The following is a 21762-nucleotide window of genomic DNA, read 5'->3' as shown; positions in this document are numbered from 1 at the left end:
TGGAGTCGAAAAAAAACCCCATTAGTGTTTTGAATTATTTGCACTTTTTGTGAACAGAAAATGTATAGATACACGACCCCATCAATGTCGCTTTTAGTGTTGACCACTGTCCTGACGACACCCTATGGGATGTGACATCCAAATTATACACCAAGTTTTTGTAAGAACTTATATTTTTTTTTTTTATTTGAATTGTTTTACATTGTCATTTCGGGTCCTTTTAGAGCTGACTATGCGGTATATGCTTTGCTCATTGTTGAAGGCCATACTGTGACCTATAGTGGTTAATTTTTGTGTTATTTTGTTCTCTTGTGGAGAGTTGTCTCATTGGCAATCATACCACATTTTCTTTTTTATATTATATAAAATACCAGGATTATGTTTTTTATTGTGCAACTCGCAGCAGCAAGATGTCCGTCATTGCTATAAAAGACTTATCAGTGGTGCACGATTCAAAGCAGTTTTGGTCAAATCAATAACGATTTTATAAATCTACCTGGGACCATCTGTTGGGAGAACTGTTCTTGGTTTTAGAGACTGTGGTTCTTCTTACTCATTTGAAACAGTTTATGACAAAACATTTTTTACTCTACACAATAGGACAATAGTTGAGGACATTTCTTCTCCATAACAGATTCCTACTAGTTTTATACCGCCAAACTTTGATGTGCCCGTCAGCCTCTTCCATATTTGTCATATGTCATGTCTTACTATTTTTCTTTATTTTGAGATTGGGTGTTGACGGCAAATGCTTGATTGGTTCGGTTAATTTCATTACAGATTTAAGACGATAAGTTGACATGTTTTAAACACCTGACTAGTTTTGGAAACTGCATGTTATCCTCTAGATGCCATTGTTTGTTTTTGTCGTAAGGTCGCTGTCTCAGTTTAGTCTTAGATGCATGATTTTTTTTATTAGTTGTTAGTGGCTTTGAACTAGATTTCAGATAACTGCGAGTACTCTCAGATCTGTTCCTAGTGTCTTTTTGTTGTTGGGATGTACAAGTACCCGGCCACGTCCACTTTTATTTTTGTCCATCTGATGAGTTAAGCCTTTTTCAACTGATTTTTATAGTTCGTTCTTATGTTGTACTGTTATAATACCACTGTCCCAGGTTAGGGGGAGGGTTGGGATCCCGCTAACATGTATAACCCCGCCACATTATTTATGTATGTGCCTGTCCCAAGTCAGGAGCCTGTAATTCAGTGGTTGCCGTTTGTTTATGTGTTACATATTTGTTTTTCGTTCCATTTTTTTTTTATACATATAAGGCCGTTAGTTTTCTCGTTTGAATTGTTTTACATTGTCATATCTGGGCCTCTTATAGCTGACTATGCGGATGGGCTTTGCTCATTGTTGAAGGCCGTACGGTGACCTATAGTTGTTAATATCTGTGTCATTTTGGTCTCTTGTGGATAGTTGTCTCATTGGCAAACATACCACATCTTCTTTTTTATATTTATATTGACAGGTCTAACCTACTTATGTAGACAGTTCTACTCTATTTCCGTAGGATATTCTACCCAAGAAAAAACCCCCAGTTTTAAGCAAGATAGATTTGACAGTTTTAACATATATGATATAACAGTTTTTACAATTTTGGCAATTCTACGATCAAACTGTGACAGATTACTATCTAATAGTTCTGAAGATCGTTTAGAACTAATTGTATCAAAACAATATCAGATCGAATCCTTGTTTCATTTGAGGATTTGATATACTATTCAAATTGCACCTGTTACATTTCTTTCACAAAAGTAATTAATTTGGCATCCAATTTCATAAAGCGTTAAACGTAATACTGCCTCCATAAATTAATCTCCAAATGCTGCATGCTGACATGCTGATAGCAGAAAATATGGGCAAAAGTTCAAATGATGATTTGTTTCTTTTGAAGCTACCTCAGTTATCAGATTCGTTTCTTACCTGTTCAACTTGTCAATCAAACACAGAACACAAAAGTGACTTCAACATATACTTCAATCCAGTGCTCTAATACTAGTAACATGTGTGATTGGTAATTTTGAATGCCAATGCAGACACAGGGTACGACAGATATGGGACCGACATACATTTTACCTTGCAATATCCCCGCTTAATATTTATAAACGAGTTTATATTTGTTTTCTGCACTATATGGTCGGGTTGTTGTCTCTTTGACACGTTCCCCATTTTCATTCTTAAATTTATTTAACCCTTTTTTCCTTGATGTAATAGCGTATTTATATATCCCGTACATATCAAAGTACGCCAAATCACTTTAAATCTTACCAGCAAAATGAAAATTTACGAAGATGACCAGAAGGACGACGATTCATCAGTTTTGGGGTCGACGTCTTTGGTGTCGAGGAGACCAACAAGTCACACATGACTCGGTCAAAGTCCTTATAACTATATATAGAAAGAGAGGGTATTTCTGTAGAAATGCTGAAGGAGATCAATTTTGACATGAAATAATAATTTAAATATTGGTCAGTGTTAAAAAATTATGGACTTCTGAAAATGCTAGAGTGTCAGAATATTTTTTCTTCAAATATTATGAACATCCCATACTTAAAAAATGACAAGATATCTGTATAGTGTTTCTTGATTTAACATTGTCAGATTCTCCAACCCCAAGTTTGGAATTTTTCTCTCTCAAATACTAGTAAGTAAGGACTTTTTAATCTAGAAAAATATTGCCTAAGCTTTATTTGGACAAATGTTTCGAAATTTGGGTTCTGAATGCTCTTCCACTTCGAACTTTATTTGGCCTTTTTTACCCTTTGGATTCAAGCGTCACTAGTAAGTCCTTTGAAGACGAAACGTGCGTCTGGCGTACCAAATGGTATTGATTCTGTTATATCTAAAATGAGTTTATTTGGAAACACAAAACTATTATTTTAATGTTTGAGAGCAAAACACCAAATTTAAAGTGCCTGAACCGAATAGCTTAAATGATCTGAACCAACTCAATAACTCCGAAAGTGTTAACACGAGTTACACAATTCTATCATCTGGAAATTAATATATAATAAACAACTGCATAATTTAAATTATGCATGTTAAGTACGAAGCAGTGGCTTCTAGGTAATACCACTAGCATATAACTTTTTATAATTTGGATACTAGTATACCTTTTTTATAGTATATGTTATCGATCAAATGTGAGAATTTGAGTCAAATCGGTAAACATAAAGGAGTAGGTCCAGTAAGACCCCTTTTTGGCCCCAAAATATAGCAGTTTTACAAAATTGTTAAAAGGTATACTTTTAGTTATTTATTGGACGGTAGAATGCTTCCGCTACATGTCCGCTTTTTGACAATACTATGTACATATATCGAGTACTAGCTCCATTAAGTCAATTACTGAAATCTTCACAATTCTAGCATTTTGGTTAAATTTTAGACGGTTTCCGTGTAAAACGAAAGTGGCCGCATTCGTGTTCATCCAAAATATTTAAATGTAAGTTGTATTTGATGATAATACATAACAAGGTTGAGGATGAACACGGATGCGGCCACTTTCATTTTTGACAAAAACCATCTTAAAAGTGACATTTTTCAGCATATTTGGTAGATTTTTCATATTTGAGCTTTAATGGGAGCGATTTTAATGACTAAATTAGTTAAGATCTTTCACATAAATTATTTGAATCAAATTAAATAGACACTTAAGTGATTAAAAAGTGGTCAACATCTTTCGTCAGATAAACCTGAAATTTGAGGCCAAAATCGGTCCTTACCGGACCTACTCCTTTGACAGCCAATGCCCCGTTGATAGATACAGATGCTTATTTTCTTTAAACAATTTAAACCAGTTTCAAAATTGTATATGGTTTAAAAATGAAAACCTCAAGATTACCAGGGATATATAAATTCGTACCAGTTTAAAGGACCTTCCTCACAAGGATGGGTGTTTGAATATACAGACACGACTGCAGGTTCGCGATAGGGAAGTAATGTTAGATGATTTTTCGTGTGCGCAAAAATCCTTGGAACAAATCTTTGAGGGCCGAAATTATTTCTGACAGTTAACAATCTCCACCCTTCATTCCGTTCAAACTACTTTGCAGAGCCAACTTTTTAGATTTATTGCTTTCTATTCTCGTTACGAAAATGCATGAAATATCTGCCGCTGGACGCAGTAACCCGTTAATCAATCTAAAAGCGATATGTACCAAGAAAATGGCATTCATTTTATCATGACAGCATAGAATAAAACAAAAGGGAAAACTTGTTTTGGATTACACCTTTCACTGTATTGCTTTACACACGCTTTATGTATAAAGATTTTATAATTCAAAAATGATCTTTTAAACTCTAAAATACCAACAGCTAAAAATTGACCTAATAATATATATACAAACAAACCGAAAGTGTGCAAAAGCCTGAACTCGGTTTGGAAAAAAAACCGTCAGTAATCTATGATCGTCCATCCTATTTCTTTTGAAAGGTGTTCCTTTTATATTGATAACAATATGATCTGCCAATTAAGAATACATTATAAGCACTAAGCACGTGTATAGTAAATGAGCTCTGAAGTTCATGGACAGGTATAAAAGATAAGATACGTCTAAACAGGCGCTTATTCAATTACAGCGTAGTAAAATGGTACTATTTCTAGCTATAAAATCACCATAAATTAATTTAGTATTTCACTACAGAAGAATTGTTTTAACGGGTCACTTCTTTTTTAAATTTTATATATGATATTGTTTTACAGGATATCCCGTGCAGAATAGTTTTTCTTTAAATCTTTGTCCATATATCAGGCTTAAATTTAAATTCATATTTAATAATAACCTAAAAATTATTTAACACGATGATGCACTTTTATTAAGCATTATCACAGTTTTCAATTTGTGTCTTAAAATACCAAATGTACAAACCCCTTCCGACAAAAAAAACAACAAAATAACAACAATGTACTAAGTTAAAACCACAAAATAAAAAAAAAAACCAAAACATACGAATAAAACAAACGATATTTTGAGCATAAAAACAGGAGAAAGAAACAACCCAATTCTCGCACCGAAACGGCTGTTTGTTAGAACGATAAAGTAATATAAAAGCGTTAATCACAAATCATGGACAATGCTGCGATGTCTGTATGACCGGATGAAAAGCATGTTAATTATTTGGACAATCATCTTTGGGGTCATCCATAATTGTCAACCATTTTCCAAAGTGTACAAAACGTACACTTGGGGGGAGGGGGCACAGGCACTTGTTTCTGTCAATGTGGGGTTTACTATCCGTACCAGTACAAAAAAAAAACACAAGGTAGCTAACGGAAATTTTCAATGTGTTCGCTTCAACCAATATTTTTTTAATTTCCCTTGATTTTTTCACAAATAAAAGTACACCAGTCTGTCGGTAATTGATTAATCTTTACAATGAAACAACTTTCACGTACCTTGAGAATACCCCTCAAACAGAATAACACACTTCAGATGAGAATTATTGACCTTTTTCCAGACCATTGAATTTGTAAGGACTTAACTTCCGGTAAACTTAGGAAGTTAATATAACTGTGCAATCCCATTGGTTTAATTCATCTGGTTACCTGTTTATTTATACTAGTTACCAGTAACCAGAAAAATGTGACCAATGGGATTACACAGTAATATTAACTTCCTAAGTTAACCGGAAGTTAAGTCCTTACAAATTCAATGGTCTGGAAAAAGGTCAATAATTCTCATCTGAAGTGTGTTATTCTGTTTGAGGGGTATTCTCAAGGTACGTGAAAGTTGTTTCATTGTAAAGATAAATCAATTACCGACAGACTGGTGTACTTTTATTTGTGAAAAAATCAAGGGAAATTAAAAAAATATTGGTTGAAGCGAACACATTGAAAATTTCCGTTAGCTACCTTGTGTTTTTTTTTGTACTGGTATGGATAGTAAACCCCACATTGACAGAAACAAGTGCCTGTGGGAGGGGGTTAAAAAATCAACATTTTTACCGTACGCTTTTTTTTTATTTCCAGAATTTCTTTCGTTTCCGTAGGGAAGGTCGATGTATAAAATCGAGAATTGGCTTGGGTGTGTTTCTCTTCTTATTTCTTCTTTATTATTTTCACTTGATGATATTTATTTCGATATTATAATTCTCCTCAATCCGGATTGAACTTTTAAAAGATCAAATCATATATGAAAACTAAATCTTTCAAAAATGTAAACTTGTAAAAAATTTTAAACAAAAAGTTTGCAAGCATTTCTCAGTACCCCCGATTGTCAATTTCACCTGCTTTATTATAAATCTTTATCGTTTCACTGTTTAATAAACAAAACTGATGGAAACACTAAATTCTTTGAATGTTTTGATTTTGACAAGACGTCATTTTGTGAAAAGATTTTAAACTGGTCCTTCGATTAATTTCCTTGTATAAATGTATTCCAAAACAGTAAACCAATAAAACGGAAGTAAACTTATTTTTCTTAGTATAAGCCTCCTTTAATTAGGAGCACCTCCATATGAAGTTTAACCTTAACCTTAAAAATTATCCAATATATGTACACGTTACAGTATATATTCATAAACGATAATAGTGCCATGAATGGCATATTTACAGGGACCTTTTAAATAGAAATACAGGCGGGAAATTTAAAAACTTAAAATGTTTTAAAACATAACACTTTTATTGATTGCTGTCTTGAGCTCTGATTCCATCAACAACTGTCGGTCCATACTTTACCAATGCAATATAACCATGCATTTCCCTTTCTTTGATTCTAAGCATAGTTTATGTGCCCTTTTGTTAATCTTTTGCATGCTCTAGGTGCCCTTTTTCATTGGAGTTACCACTGTGTGATAGGGGAAACACTAATCTTTGAACTCTTTATTCTAACAAAACACAGGCATCACAGATAGATGTCATCAAATAAAACAGTCAGATATGTTTTAGTTTATTTTCAATGCAAATTTCTATATTAAACTAAAATATAATAAACAGGATCTTCTTTTTATTAAGAATGATTGATTCCTCTCTTGAAATCTGAAAATGGTTGATGTACACTTTTTGAGGGAGGGTGGGGGGTCTGAAAAAGTGTACGTTTTGTACACTTTGGAAAATGGTTGACAATTATGGATGACCCCTTAATTCTGACTTTAATTATTATATCTTTTAAGTTGTCAAGTTTATAGACAAAGGGAGGTGTGGGCTTATGCGGACAATAATTGTGTTTTCTTTCCTCTATAAGTGACTTATTGTTTGTCATGTTTCATCCTTGTCCTTTTCCTTAACGTCTACTAGGGGTTGAAGTCAGAAAACTTTGCTCAGTGCTCGGAGCACAAAAATCATGCTCGAAAAATGAAATCCAGCATTTTGATTGGTTGATTCTTGAGTCTGAGTACAAAAATCGTACTCAAAAGTTTCAAGGCCTTTTCCTTGTCAGTGTCTTTGTTTTTAGGCAAGTCGAGATTGTTATATTTAAAACAGGCACTCTACCAATAAAACTGTAATAGTAAAAAAATTCGTTTGCACAGATTAATAAAAATATTTTGACACAAATATTAATTTATTGTATTTGTTTTGTTTCAGAAACTGTTTTTGAAAAGCTAGACATCAAAAGACAGAAGAGATATATAGATGGAAATGATTTGCCTGTAAGTTAGAAACATAAAGCATGCTCGATTAACCGTCTACAAAAGCATAGCATAAAAGAGAAGAACATGAAAAAGAAGAAATATTAACATGCAATACAAAACAATAGAAAAAAAACCCACTCGAAACAAACAAGAAAAAAATAGCCATGTCAACTCATATATGAATTTGAAATGCAGAAATACTCATATTCTGTTGGTTCTATAAAATTGTCAAATAGCTCATCAGCTATATAGTATTTGGATATGTAGGCCAAAGTTGCTTGTATGGTGTATTTTAATACATCCGTTTGCAGCAAGTGATTTACCACTTGTGAAAACAACAAATATCAAATTAAAAAACAAATTACTGAAAAGCAAAACAAAACAAAACAAAACAAAACAAAACAAAACAAAAACAAAACATTGCTTTTATTCGTGTTATATAGTATAATTGATGAGTTAACTTGATATTTTTTGTAATAGCCGTTACCAATAAGTAGTTCCTCGAATGGTGGAGGCGTACCATTAGTTCGTAGTGAAAGTGTGGATAATGTACAACAAGACCGAAGCAATACCCAGAATTCTGGTTATAGATATGTTAGCTCAACATATGACACACAATCTGAAAATCAAACTCAAAATGAAAATTCACAAGACGATGATTCTAGAATTATAACAATAGGTAGTGATCCTCAGATTGAATTCAGAAGTCATCTAGATACAAGTGAACAAGATCGAAGACAACAGATTCCATCATCTACAAGAAGTCCCCCAGTAAGAACCGGAATTAGATATCAATATACAAATGAACAAGATCGAAGACGACCGATTCCATCATCTACAAGAAGTCCCCCAGTAAGAACCGGATATAGATATCAATATACAACTGAACGATATAGACAACCGATTACATCGACTACAATAAGTCCCCCAGTAAGAGCCGAAAGTGGATATCAGTATACACGTACTGTATATACCGGACCAGACTCTCAAACAGCTTATCGATATAGACCTCCAAGTCAGGCTGGATACCAGACCAGCGGTTCCAATCGTCAATATCCTAACACAAACCAACAGGGCACCAGAACGCGATATGGAACAGGAAGTACACAGAATCAATATTCCCCGTATGTTGGTAGTGGAGTTTCATACAATCCAGGTAGCACCAGAGTTCAATATGTTGGTGGAGGATCGAGATATCCAATTTACAATAGAAATGAACGTGTATATGGCGGAAGTTCAAATTTAATTCCTAACAGAGGAGTTCTTTCAAATGACCCAGTAAGTATGTTTAACTTTACTAAAGTTTTGGAGATCCAATTTTGTTATTCTTAAAAAGATATTACATAACCGACACAACTCTTGTCAAACACATGTTTCAATTGTAAATCAGAAGTTCGAGAGCTTGCGTTTTTATATCATGAACTACCTTGTGTTCATTTGTTTGTCCGGTTGTGTCTGTTTCTTTTGTTTTTTCGGTTACAATTTTAAAAACGGCAAAACCCAGTTCTCTTTAAAGACCTCAATTGTAGTTGGTTAGGCAAGTTCGTTCTGCCATCATTAGTTCATGTGTTCATTAGTGGCAATTTACTAGTAAGTTGCGTTCTTCAAGTAATGAACTTCTGGTAAAACGTTAAAACGGACTTATGTATGGCAATACGCCACTTTAAACATTTAAATTGAAACTTTTCATTATATTGAAGATTACCTCGTTACTGAAACATTTCACGATTATAAAATTTACAAGTGATGATTCTAAGTATCAACAGGACATAATCTTGATTGCCCCAATTAAATCTTAAGTTGTTTATATAATAATGAGTCACTTGAAACATGTATCTATACATACAGCCTTCATCTGTTAGCAGGAAATTTATATCAATAAACAGTAGTTGTAAGATAAGTAACACGCGTTTACTGTTACAATATATCTATATTTTCATAATTCTGATGTGAATCATTTACTACTTGAAATTATAAAATGTCACTGAGTCTACTGAAAGAAAACGCTGTAAAAATACATAAAACTAACTCGTTATCCATTGCAAACAGTTTGTTTGTTGTCTTAATTACATTTTTCATTATACGAATATTATTAATATACCTGTTCCTTGTACCAGATGCAGATTTCTACAATTATTGTGTCTTCATTCAAACTTAAGGCCAAACCATTCCAAAGTCAAAAAACCTGTAAAAACCTTGAAGCGCACACATAGAAAACACCAAAAGTAAAGCCGAACTCTGACAGGGATTACATGAAGTACATAAATGAATTAAGCTCAAAACAGAATCTTAAGTTAATTTGTTTAAGGAATGACTGTAATATTTTTTCTGTCTATGAAGAAATAACATAAAAAATTTGGTGCACACTAAATAACGCGCGTAGCGGGTTATTTAACAGTGTGCACCACATTTTTTATGTTATTTCGAATAGACAGAAAAAATATTAGTCATTTCTTATAATTTAATTCTAAATTCCATTTTAAACCGTAGAAAACTATGAAAAAACGTTGAAGACATCACGGTCACTTAAGGATGTACTAAGGTGAGGTTTTGGAATTTGTGACAAATGTTCGGACTCCTTGGTGTTTTTCCATACAATACAAAGTAAATATTTTGCCCCTTAACACCCATTTATTTTTTCATATAGAATGAAATTCGAAACTGTGTAGCTGTGGCCATTGATTGACACATTAAATTCATTCATTGACTGGGAAAATTTAGGTGAACGTTTGTATGTAACGACCACTGCTCACTATGTACTTTTTAAAGACACTTAAACTATGGGGTCACCAAAGGTTCTCAACACATAAATAAAGTAATTCGAAAAATTAATCAGAAATAACACGATGTTTTAATATATATATATTATATAAATCAAAACATAAAGGTTATTCCTGATTAATATTTCGAATTATTTTATAATTAGAGGCGTTAAGAAACCTTTGGTGACCCCACAGTTTCAATGTCTATCGTAGGTACGTCGTGAACAGTGGTTGTTACAGACAAACGTTCACGTAAATTGTCCCAGTCAATGGATGAATTTAATGTGTCAATCAATGGCCACAGCTACACTGTTTTGAATTTCATTCTAAGACTTTATAGCTCACGAAAGGTCATTTTCCAAAATTTAAGAAGATTCTTGATTTTCTTTCTTTTATTTTGAGACCCAAATAATACCAATGCAAATGTAAGGTAAAAGTCCGAGTCAGACTTTTCCCGCCATATTTTAAATCTCAAATATCTCGAAAAAGAGGTCCATGACCTATCAATATTTTTAGCTTATTTTCATCCTTAAAGAATGCTCTACCAACTTATAGTATCAATTTTAATTTCTTAATTTCTTAATTTTCACTTAACCTCACCTAAGTACATCCTTAGTCACCTTACGACATTCGACAATTAGTAAAACTCATACCTCATAAAGTAAACTATAAAATGACGAATGTCAAATAATTCAAACGAGAAAATTACATGTAACAGTCTGATTTATGAAAAAAATACTAAAAAAAAATATGATATACAGCAACATACGACAACCACTAGATTCTAAGCTCCTCATTTTGGGACAGGCACATACAGAATATGGCGGGATTAAACTCGTTTACACCCGCCACATTCACGTAAGGCCTTCAACAATTAGCAAGACCTTTATCGCAAGGTAAATTAATAAAGGCCGAGCAGGATCGTGAAACGTGATGCAATTCAAAAGACAAAACTTCTTTCTTTTTGGGTGTTGCTCATGTTGTTCTTCTGTTTGTCCTTTTCTTTTTAAGCCATGGCGTTTTCAGTTTTCGACTTATGAGTTTGAATGTCCGTTTGGTATCTTTTTCTGATAATACTTTCAACTCTCATATAAGGAAAACATTGCAAAAATAATATGCTTATCCTACATATTTCAGACATGTCCTACAGACTCTACGCCAGTGTTTATCAACAATATGGGTTGTTCACAAGCCATCAATACACTTGGATCCTTTATTTGCTATAATTACGAGAGGGTCTCTAGGGATTGCTGTGAGAGATGTTTGGCATTGAAAAAGACAGAAAACACAGGTAAGATACAAGGACAGAAAACACAGGTAAGATACAAGGACATAAAACACAGGTAAGATACAAGGATCTGAATTGGGAGTCCTTTATTTCTTTACACAATTGTTATCTGTTCTGTATCTATTTTGCTCCATTATTCTGTCTCTTCATATTTCAGCACCTCATTACATGACTTTTGTATCTCTTTTCTTAATTCGTTTTGCCTATTTTTCTTTATTTCTTGTTTTTATGCTTTTATTATGCACTTATTTCTCATTATTATCTATAGTTTATATCCAATCCAGATCATCAAAAAATAAAATTCTGAATGGAAATGGGGAATGTGTCAAAGAGACAACGATCCGACCATAGAGCAGAGAACAGCCCCAAAACGACAGAAAAATGGAGTTTTAATCATATATCCACAAAAACTAACATTACGAGTATAATTGGCACCGCAAGCACTATTCGAGACGTATGTTATACCACGTTAAATTCGAATATAATTATTATACACTGAAGACGGGTGCAAATAGAAAACAAGGATACATGTATGAGAGAGTTAAAAAAAACAACACAATCTATAGTATGTAGAACAATAAATAAACAATGACACAAAATCCTGATTTAAAAAAAAAAAAAAAAAAATATGTGCTCTTAAAGAGCTCCAAGAAAAAATCTTATTTATTAATAATATATTTTTTTATATGTCTCGTAGATATAGGAAGACATATGTTATGAGTGCCATGAGACAACTCTCCATCCAAGTCACAATTTATATATATAAACCTATATACATGTAGGTCAAGGTACGATCTTCAACACAGAGCCTTGGATCACACCAAACAACAAGCTATAAAGGACCTCCCAAAAACAAACAAAAAAAAAAAACAAAAACAAAAAAAAAAAAAAAACAAAAAAAAAACAAAAAAACAAAAAAAAAAAAAAAAAAAAAAACCAACACTAGTGTAATACCATTCAAACGGGAAAAATATATGTACACTGAAGACGGATGCAACCAGTAATTAAATCATAAAGGATGAGAGATATGCGAAAACAAACGACTGAAAAAAACCAAAAAACAACAATATATACCGTTACAGTTGATTAATATGTTAAATAAACAAAACAACAAAATACTGAAACTTATTGCTTCATGTGCCATGAAAGCGTAAGCATCTGTCAGTAGAATTAAAACAGTAAAAGAAGAAAAACTGGAAGTGAAAGAACAGATAACGAACTGTATAGGACTTAAGATAGTTTTAACCCCCTCTGTGAAATAATCACATAATCAAATGAAGACATCAGTACACTAACAAAGTTCTAAGATGTTATATGTAGCTGTCAATTTAAAGGCAATTTACCACCAAGAAATAATTATTTATATGATAAATGTTTCATATATTCCGAAATGATATAGAAATCTGTAGAAAGCACGGTAGTTTAGAGTTACAATTTCAAACTGTATATGAATGGATACGAACTGTGTTTTAACAACAACTGTCATCAGACTTGTGTGTTTTCGCTATACAACTTATGTGTTTTCGCTATAAAACCCCCTTTTCGTTAACAAAGATACCATCCTTCTCAAATTATAAAACATTTGGTAAAAAAGAGAAAATTGAAGTGTCCAAACTTTGAAAAACGAATAATATTATAAATATAATAATTTGTATGTTAAAGGCAAACCATTTATCCTAATTCAGCATATTTCCCCCAATCACCGCCTTTCATCTCTTTCTTTTTGAATGCCTTGTTTAATTGTTATCTCGTATTAATTATGAATGAAATATTTGCAACTGGACGTTCAGCTAACATCATTCAATCGATATAGTTAGCACAAAAACAACAACAACAAATAATTAGAGCTGAGGTGGAAATCCCATGTGCTTTAAGATTTGCATGCCGTATTTCTAGTAATCGCTTTTGATTTAAATTGTTCATCGACAAACACTTTTTAATAACCATGAGATTTGAAAGCGAAAAGTTCTGAGATTAAGGTGATACCCAACACCTTGACTAAAATTTATTTGGATCGTTTAATTTTCCTAAAATTTTTACAAAATACTTACTTTGACCCTTTGACAAAAATATAAAAATTTCAAAAAATTTGAACCAACCTATTTATCAGAAATATTACACTGGTTATATAGCAATTTGACAAACACTGATTTTGATCATTGAGAAGCTTAATATTCCCTTAAGAACACAATGTAATTAAAACGTTTATCTGATTTTACAGAGTTATCTCCCTGTAGTGTTGGGTGCCACCTTAATTTCAATACTTTGTCTTGTAGGTTGTGAATACGGTGATTGGTCCTATCAATGTAGGAATATACAACCATTTGATTGTTATAATTCACGAAATAGAGATATTTGCTGTGAACAATGCAGGTTACACAAAGATAGACAAGCTGTAGGTAAGAACAATTAGTTTTTAGGCCGTTGTTACTTAATTAATTATGACTTTCTTAGTTGGTTGTCATTCCAACCCGAGTGGTTTGAGCAGTTAAACTTCTAAATTATCCTGTATCCAAGGGGTACAATCAAAATCACGTGATGGATATACACACACCGGAAGTAACAGTCGAGCAGACCGCTTGAAAGGTAAGTAGTCGTATTTACTTGTTTATATGAATAAAATTTAATAAATAAGGTAGTGCACCGAATTTCGGATACTATCTAGTTTTGAATTACACAATTATCCTTGCTTGAAAGCGTGCAGTTAATGCTAACACTTCGACACAGTTCCAAAATTTCACCAGATAACTGTGTCGAAGTGTTTGCAATAACTGCACGCTTTCTAGCAAAAACAATTGTGTATTTTAAAACTACATACTATCGGACATTCGGTGTGCCAATTTATTAATCAAAATTTAATTGATAAAATTAACTACTAACTTTTTAAGCGGCGAGTTCGACTGTAACTTCCGGTGTGTGTATATCAATCACGTGATTTTGATTGTACCCCTTGGTATCACTATCCTGGAAGGCAACACTGAGGTTTTGGTTTCAAGTCAAATCGACTTCAATCTTAATTTACTAGGTTTTGTCATTTTTCTTACCGAATGCCAGTGCATGGTTCACTCCAGGTACTCAGGATTTCTCCGACCATAAAAACTGACCGCCAAGATAAAAAGCCAATAGAGCTAAAATTGTTGTAAATCACCAATTATTTAATCAACCCAGAATTCCAACCTTGAAATATTTGCCACTGGACACTATTTTGAACAGAAATTCATTAACAAACGAGTTCTTTACAAATACACAATCAATAGAGTTCTCTTTCTTGGTACACCAATTTTGTCATCAACACTCGAGATCTCGCGATAAGATTGTGTTCTGTTTCGAAGTTTTAATAAGACACTATATCTACATTGTCCATATTTCTTATGTTTACTTTCTTGTAGTGATTCCCGGGTGTGAATACGGTGATTTAACGCCTCGTTGTCAGATCATCAGAGAAAAGCGACATCTATGTTATCTCCCAGAAAACCAGCGTCTTTGTTGTCTCACATGTCCTTCTTTAGCAGACCAGGACAAGTCCGGTAAGCATATTTCATCATCTATATAGGGTCGAACCTGCTTAAGACCTAATGGTGATCATGATATGACTTCTGCTCTTTGTACGGGTTGTTGTATTTTTTACCCATTCCCGCTTTCCATTCTAAATTGTATTAATAGAACAACATAAAATAGGCAAAAACCTGTGTACTAAGATCATTATTAGTTTTCGGTCCCGTTTTTGTTGGTGCATTTCATATGCATTGATACTGCTTGACTTTTTTGATGACATATTGAAAATGTTTGAAAATTAAGATATTTTCTTTATTAGACAGTTAAAAGTTTGATATGTTTCATGTCTAGTTCAAACGTACATTTATGCCTCGATCACACGTAGTACTACATTTGATTTGAATCGCGTTTACACAGTCTTTTTTCTTCATTCGAATTAATTTTGAATTGGCTAATTTGCATTATCCAATTCGCATTAGAAATACGCTTTTGTTAATACGAATTGAAAGTTTACGTCGTTTTAACAGTTCAGCGAATTTGACGTTAGGACGTTAAACATTTCGAATGCGAATTTAACTAATTCAAATTAGTTAATGCGAATCGAATTCGAATTACGTGTGAACTCAGCATTAATTCGAATTGAATTCGAATCGAATTCGCTAATCGCGTTCACACACTCTTCCTTTTTAATTCGAATTGATTCAAATTGGTTAATTCGCATTAACCAAATGCAAATCGAATTCGAATTACGTATGAACTCACTATTCTTACTTTGTTTTGTAAACAAATAGTGGGAGAAGATCGACATAAAGGGGAATTAAAAAAAAATACATTGAAGAAAAATGTACAACACAATGAAAAACACGAGATAATCAGTTCGCAAAAGACTGTTATAACACAGAAAACTAAATACAGATTTTTTTCTCCAAATGTCATCTTATGCTACGATATAACTCTCACAGATCAATCAGAGTTATGTTTCCTGGCACACCAGCAAACAACAAAGCACTACCGCCATATTCAGTATATTTCTCACTTTCAGATCGTTGAATAGCATTTAGTCGTTTTTATCAATCACTTTATTTAAACAAGCATATACAACACATGCTTATTCATTGCTGCAATATTTCATATTCTTGGAAGGAGACACTTTTACAAGATACCAAAGTATATCGTTTGATCGTGGGCAAATATTTGTAATATGGTGCTATTTTAATGCGGCATTTGAATATTATATTGTTAGCAAGTATAATAAATTTGAATAAAATTGAAACGACTCCAAACATACGAAATTCATGCGAATTACAAAAAAATAATAGTTATAAAAAAAATCACAAACAAAAACAACCCATGCAACAACATGCAAACGAAATAAATGGACTATGTTTTAGAATTAAACAAAATCTTTGGATACTCAAAACTTTTGCTTGACAGCTTTGTCTCTATCTAATATTCAGCTTGACAACAGTCTGGGTTTTATATGAACCACCAGCCAGTCAATATTGTTCACGTCAACCACCAACATCTATTACAAAAAGAAATCTCAATGATCTTCTGTTTATGTTTCAGTATGTCAGTGGGGAGACCAGAATCCAGAATTATGTGCACCATTTGATCAGAATAGCCAGTTACGAATTAACTGTTACATGCCCACGGTGAATCAAATCTGCTGCGAAACTTGCGAGAGACTGAAATCAAGAAGTCAATACCAAATACCAGGTACGCATGTTTGTTCGAACAAAAATAATATCACTTGCCTGTCAGTAGCTAGGTTGTGAGTTCTAACCTCGCACGTTGTGATTTGAACTCCAATATGAATTGAATTAGGTTGACGGTTTCCTCCAGCTACTCCATCGATACAAAATGGTTGTCACGAAATAAATGGGATTTCGATTTTTTATTGCTTTCAATGTTGTTTAGTATACCTAGACTAACAGTTTATTTTGAATGTGGAACAATTTGGAACTGTGAAATTGTTAGGGCATATTATAATCGGTCTTAAAGTCTGTTTTTAAAATAGGTTTTATTTTTGTTCAACTTTTACAACAAAACCAATTTCATCTTAAAGATTGACTCTTCTCTATTCAGACATTGTCCTACGGTATGGGGATTTGTATGGTGGCCGGTTAAGGCCATTTCGCGTTTTCGCCTTTCATATTATGTAGGGCATAAACGCGAAAACGCGAAGTCGAAAACGCGAAAACGCTAAGTTGAAAACGCGAAAACGCTAAGTTGAAAACACGAAATTGCGAAAGGCGAAGTTGAAAACGCGAAGTCGAAAAGTCGAAAATGCGAAGTCGAAAAGTCAAAAACGTGAAAACTCGAAGTCGAAAACGTGAAATCGATTTCGCGTTTTCGACTTTGCCTTTTTGCGAATTCTCGTTTTCGACTTCGCGTTTTCGCGTTTTACGCGTTTTCGCCCTATAGAATATGAAAGATGAAGACGCGAAATGGCCTTAACCGGCCACCATAGATTTGTCTATTTTTGCTTTTGTATGATTGCGTCTAGCTGTTCATTTTAGTAACTTAATATTGTTTGGTGTCTGCGTCATTTGCGTTAATTTACTGAAGATTTTTTTCATTAATATCAACTACATTATCTATACAGATACATTTTGTAGAATCTTCCATGTAATTAAGAAGTATCAATTTTAATGTAAGTTACTTTGCTTACACTAAGTTGGTATTCGAGACTGTTTAATTTAACAAACTATATTACATTTAAGAGAAAAGTTCCAGTTTTTCGTGATGTCCAGTATTAATTTTATCAAAATTAGAGATGCAACTGTTGATCCCAGTCGTGGTAAAGATAACAAAATTTATTTTAAAACTGAATCATGTTGAACTGGTTTTATATGACTGACTCTAGAACCGCAACACTAGATTATTCTTTTTAAAATTTTTGAATGTGTCACAGTCAAAAGCAATGAATGCCTGTAACAAACGCCCAAATGATTGCCAGAAAGGTCAACCAATTCTGTTTGACATGTTTTTGGTTCTGTTTTACACCTTCTGATTTTGCCTTTGTTCCACCCATTACAATAGGTTTTGACAGTTATGCGGTTTAAACTTAAGTGCTTTAAATGTTTTCCTTCAGTCGACTCTTTAGCAGTTCAGTTTTTGGAAACATTTATTGCATGAATCTATACATGTGCGCAATGGCATTCGGCAATTTGATTAGCAGTTGACGTTGCGCCGTAAACATGAATCGCAAATGACGTTGCATTGTCACTACATATTGATCTGGTTTTTTTTCTTTTATTTGTTCCAAATTTTGCTTTAAAAAATTCGTGCGACTTCAAGAATCCGGTGTATTCGATAATCATAGATAAGTCAGAATGATGTTGATTTTTTTCTAAAGAGAAAGAAGTATAAGCATGAAGAGCAGTTGTATAGAATCAAAAATAATAAGGAAAAAAAATAATCAACAAAATGAGTGTAGCGTTTTTAAATTCAGTCGGTATATGGTTAATGGAAAGTAAAATGAGAGATAGCTTAATTAACTGACTGATTATTCATGCGCGTCCAGTGTCTAATATTTCAGATTTGTAGAAACTGAGGAGTGCATCAATTCTAAGGCATATTTTTTTTTAACAATTTACAAGGTAATCGGGTATCCTTTTTCTAACCACTAACTCTACCGGCATTGTATCGGGGTTATCATTTAGCATAAGATCAACGATTGCATTTCCAGAATTAAGTTCAATGTCGATATAGGCATTCCAAATGTTTATGGTAAATGTTTATTAATGCATTGATATTAAAAAGAGACTGTACATTTTTATTGTAATTTCAGGTTGTGAATATGGTGACCGTCCAGTTTCCTTCAGTACGCCATATGGAGTGTTGGATTGTGGGAATTATCTCCGACAATTTGGGGTAGACGTATGCAACAATCCTGACGTTGCAACACATTGTTGTTATACGTGCTATAGGTATCGCACACGACAAGGAAAAAAGTGAAAACGAGGCTAATATTTTATTAAAAATATGACCAAGTCTGTGATAGCAAGACAATTTGAGAGTTGTTTTTATCTTTATTAATGTTCTCCTCTACTGTTCAAATAAAGACATACTATTTGATAATGAAAGTTTTTGTACTAAGGATATAAACCTAAGTAGTTGTGGTCTGATTACTAAATGAGACAACTGTATATAACAAAATATAATCCTGCCAGTATATAGTTTCATAATTAGTGAGGAACAGGGTACTTGGAGCTAGTTCTTCTGATATTAAAGTCATACATTCTAACACTGTAACAAACTATTAAATTAGATAGATCCTATGTCCAATCAATGCTAACCGCGATCTGACAACTCTAGCTCTTGACTGTTTAAAAGACCTGTTGAGATACTTCCCTTCAAAAATAAGTCGTCGATGTAAGATTTACATGAAAAGAGTGTTGCCGGATCCGTGTATGGGTAGTGTTGACTTCTAAGTAAATTAAAGAGGCAGAATAGTTTTCTTTATCCTGCAATTGGGTGTCCTACTATACAGATACAGCCCTACATGTATCTGTATACTATACAGATATCGCTTTAAAGCTCCGCCCACTGCCGGACTGAGTATTGTTTGAACCTGTGTGACCTCAGAATGTGTATTCCAGTTGCATTCCAATGACGATGACAATTGTCGATTTCAAAACTTGAATGTGTATGATTGTGTTACAAAATCAACTATGTCAATTTCAGCATGCATGTTTATTGAATTTCAAGTCTGAAGCGTAGGACAACTCGTACACTTCTGTTTCAAATTTGACAATGTTTTCTTATTTGTTTTTACTGTTGAAATTAGTTGTTATGTTAAAATAGATAATTATTCACCTTGAGCGATGTATTATTGTTGACCATTCGAGATTCTTTTTTTGCGAACCCGTCTTCAGCGTAATGTGTGATTTTGATATTACTACGCTGGCCTCAAGGGATTACAAATAGAAAATAAATACTATATATGTTAGTTTTTGTGTCTTTTAAAACACAAACAATATACAGAATTAATTGCAGGATAAAGACAATAACTGTTTAGTGTCTTTAGATATCAGCTGTATTTGTACTCGGCTCGAAACAGGTGTAGTAGCTCGCTAAAAGCTCGCATACACCTTGTTTCCTAGCCTCGTACAAATACAGCTGATATTTTTAAAAAGACACTAAACTGTTATTGTCTATATAAGACAGAAACTACAATAATTGTTTTCACTTTTGTTTAAATTCTACAAAAGGAGTAGGTCCGGTATAAGGGCCGATTTTGGCCTTAATTTTCAAGTTCATCTTACGAAATATTTGAGATACTTTTTAAACACTTAAGTGTCTATTTCAATTGATTCAATTAATGTATGTGAAAGATTTTATCTGATTAAGTCATTAAAAAAACGCTCCTATTCAAGCTTAAATATGAAAAATCTATCAAATATGCCAAAAATCGTCACTTTTCATATAGTTTTTTTTATCAAAAATGAATGTGGCCGAATTCGTGTTCATCCTCAACCTTTATATATAGTATGTATTATCATCAAATACAACTTACATTTCAATATAATGAACACGAATGCAGCCACTTTCATTACAGACGGAAACCGTCTAAAATTTAACTAAAATGCTAAAATTGTGAAGATTTCAGTAATTTAGCATGGCTTAACGATGCTAGTACCCGATATATGTGCATTGTATTGTCAAAAACAGCCCATATTTATGTAGCAGAATCATTCTACTTTCCAATAAATAGCTTAACGATTACATTTTCACAATTTTATAAAACTGCTATATTTTGGGGCCAAAAGGGGGTCTTACTGAACCTACTCATTTACAAGTGCTACTTCATGAGCCTCATAGACAAAAAAAAGTGAAATCGTGAGCTACTGCTCACTGATGATACCTCCACTGCAACTGGATAATTTGTAAGTGTTCGGTAAACAAGAAGTTGTTGAGTGATGCATCTCAAAACACATCGCACGGTAAAGCTGACTTAAATAAAGCCTGAAACCTTTGTAAAAATACTTATGATGAAGTTCCTAAGAATGATGCGACAAAAAATATTCATGGGATGGATGGACGAAAGGAGGCACAGACAGGGGTGAAACAGTACACCTAAACTTTTTGAAAGCGGCCAGCGGGGGTATAAAAACTTTATTTGAATTCGGCATTGTATTTAACGCGTAAACCGAAAATATGTAAAAAACAAATAAAAAATAGCAGCATACACATATGTTGGAAATACAACTGAATACTTCCGTGCATCAATCAAATATAAACGGATTTCTGACAAGTTCGCAAAAAAATTATACATTACACTGTCTGGTTATCACAAACAGCAGCCCACGTGGGAAGCATTTCTCTGAGGAACTTTCTGACAAACCCGACAGCGGAACAACTTCGCGGTAAAAATCTAAAAGTTCAACAATAAGCTCTACATAGTAATGCAATTAAAAATACGTATCAAACGTAAAATTTCAGTTAGTAAATACATAAATTAAGACAGAATTTAATAAACAATTATTACAGCAACCGTAATATTACTTGATTCGGAGACCAGTTTTGATAACTGGATATGCTTTCTGACAGACTCAATAATCTAATCAAAGTTCATTTGTTACATTTTTCAACTTAATTTAAATAAACAAAAAGCTTATAGTAATGTATCACACTCA

The 21762-nt window shown here is 33.1% G+C and overlaps 1 protein-coding gene across 1 annotated transcript in view; it reads left to right on the top strand.

Moving 5' to 3' along the window:
• The window catches only part of LOC143083613 (uncharacterized), a 28758-nt gene extending 9549 nt beyond the window's left edge, over nucleotides 1–19209 (top strand). Inside the window, exons 2-8 of the mRNA XM_076259888.1 lie at nucleotides 7527–7591; nucleotides 8054–8851; nucleotides 11473–11626; nucleotides 13900–14022; nucleotides 15013–15150; nucleotides 16688–16837; nucleotides 18915–19209. Coding sequence (XP_076116003.1) covers nucleotides 7527–7591; nucleotides 8054–8851; nucleotides 11473–11626; nucleotides 13900–14022; nucleotides 15013–15150; nucleotides 16688–16837; nucleotides 18915–19081 — 1595 coding nt within the window. The 3' untranslated portion in view covers nucleotides 19082–19209. The remainder of the gene's footprint in view (nucleotides 1–7526; nucleotides 7592–8053; nucleotides 8852–11472; nucleotides 11627–13899; nucleotides 14023–15012; nucleotides 15151–16687; nucleotides 16838–18914) is intronic.
• Nucleotides 19210–21762: the final 2553 nt, after the last annotated feature.

Source organism: Mytilus galloprovincialis, chromosome 7, assembly GCF_965363235.1.
Source record: "Mytilus galloprovincialis chromosome 7, xbMytGall1.hap1.1, whole genome shotgun sequence".
NCBI classification, from domain to species: domain Eukaryota; kingdom Metazoa; phylum Mollusca; class Bivalvia; order Mytilida; family Mytilidae; genus Mytilus; species Mytilus galloprovincialis.
This window is presented reverse-complemented; position numbering and strand designations above follow the sequence as displayed.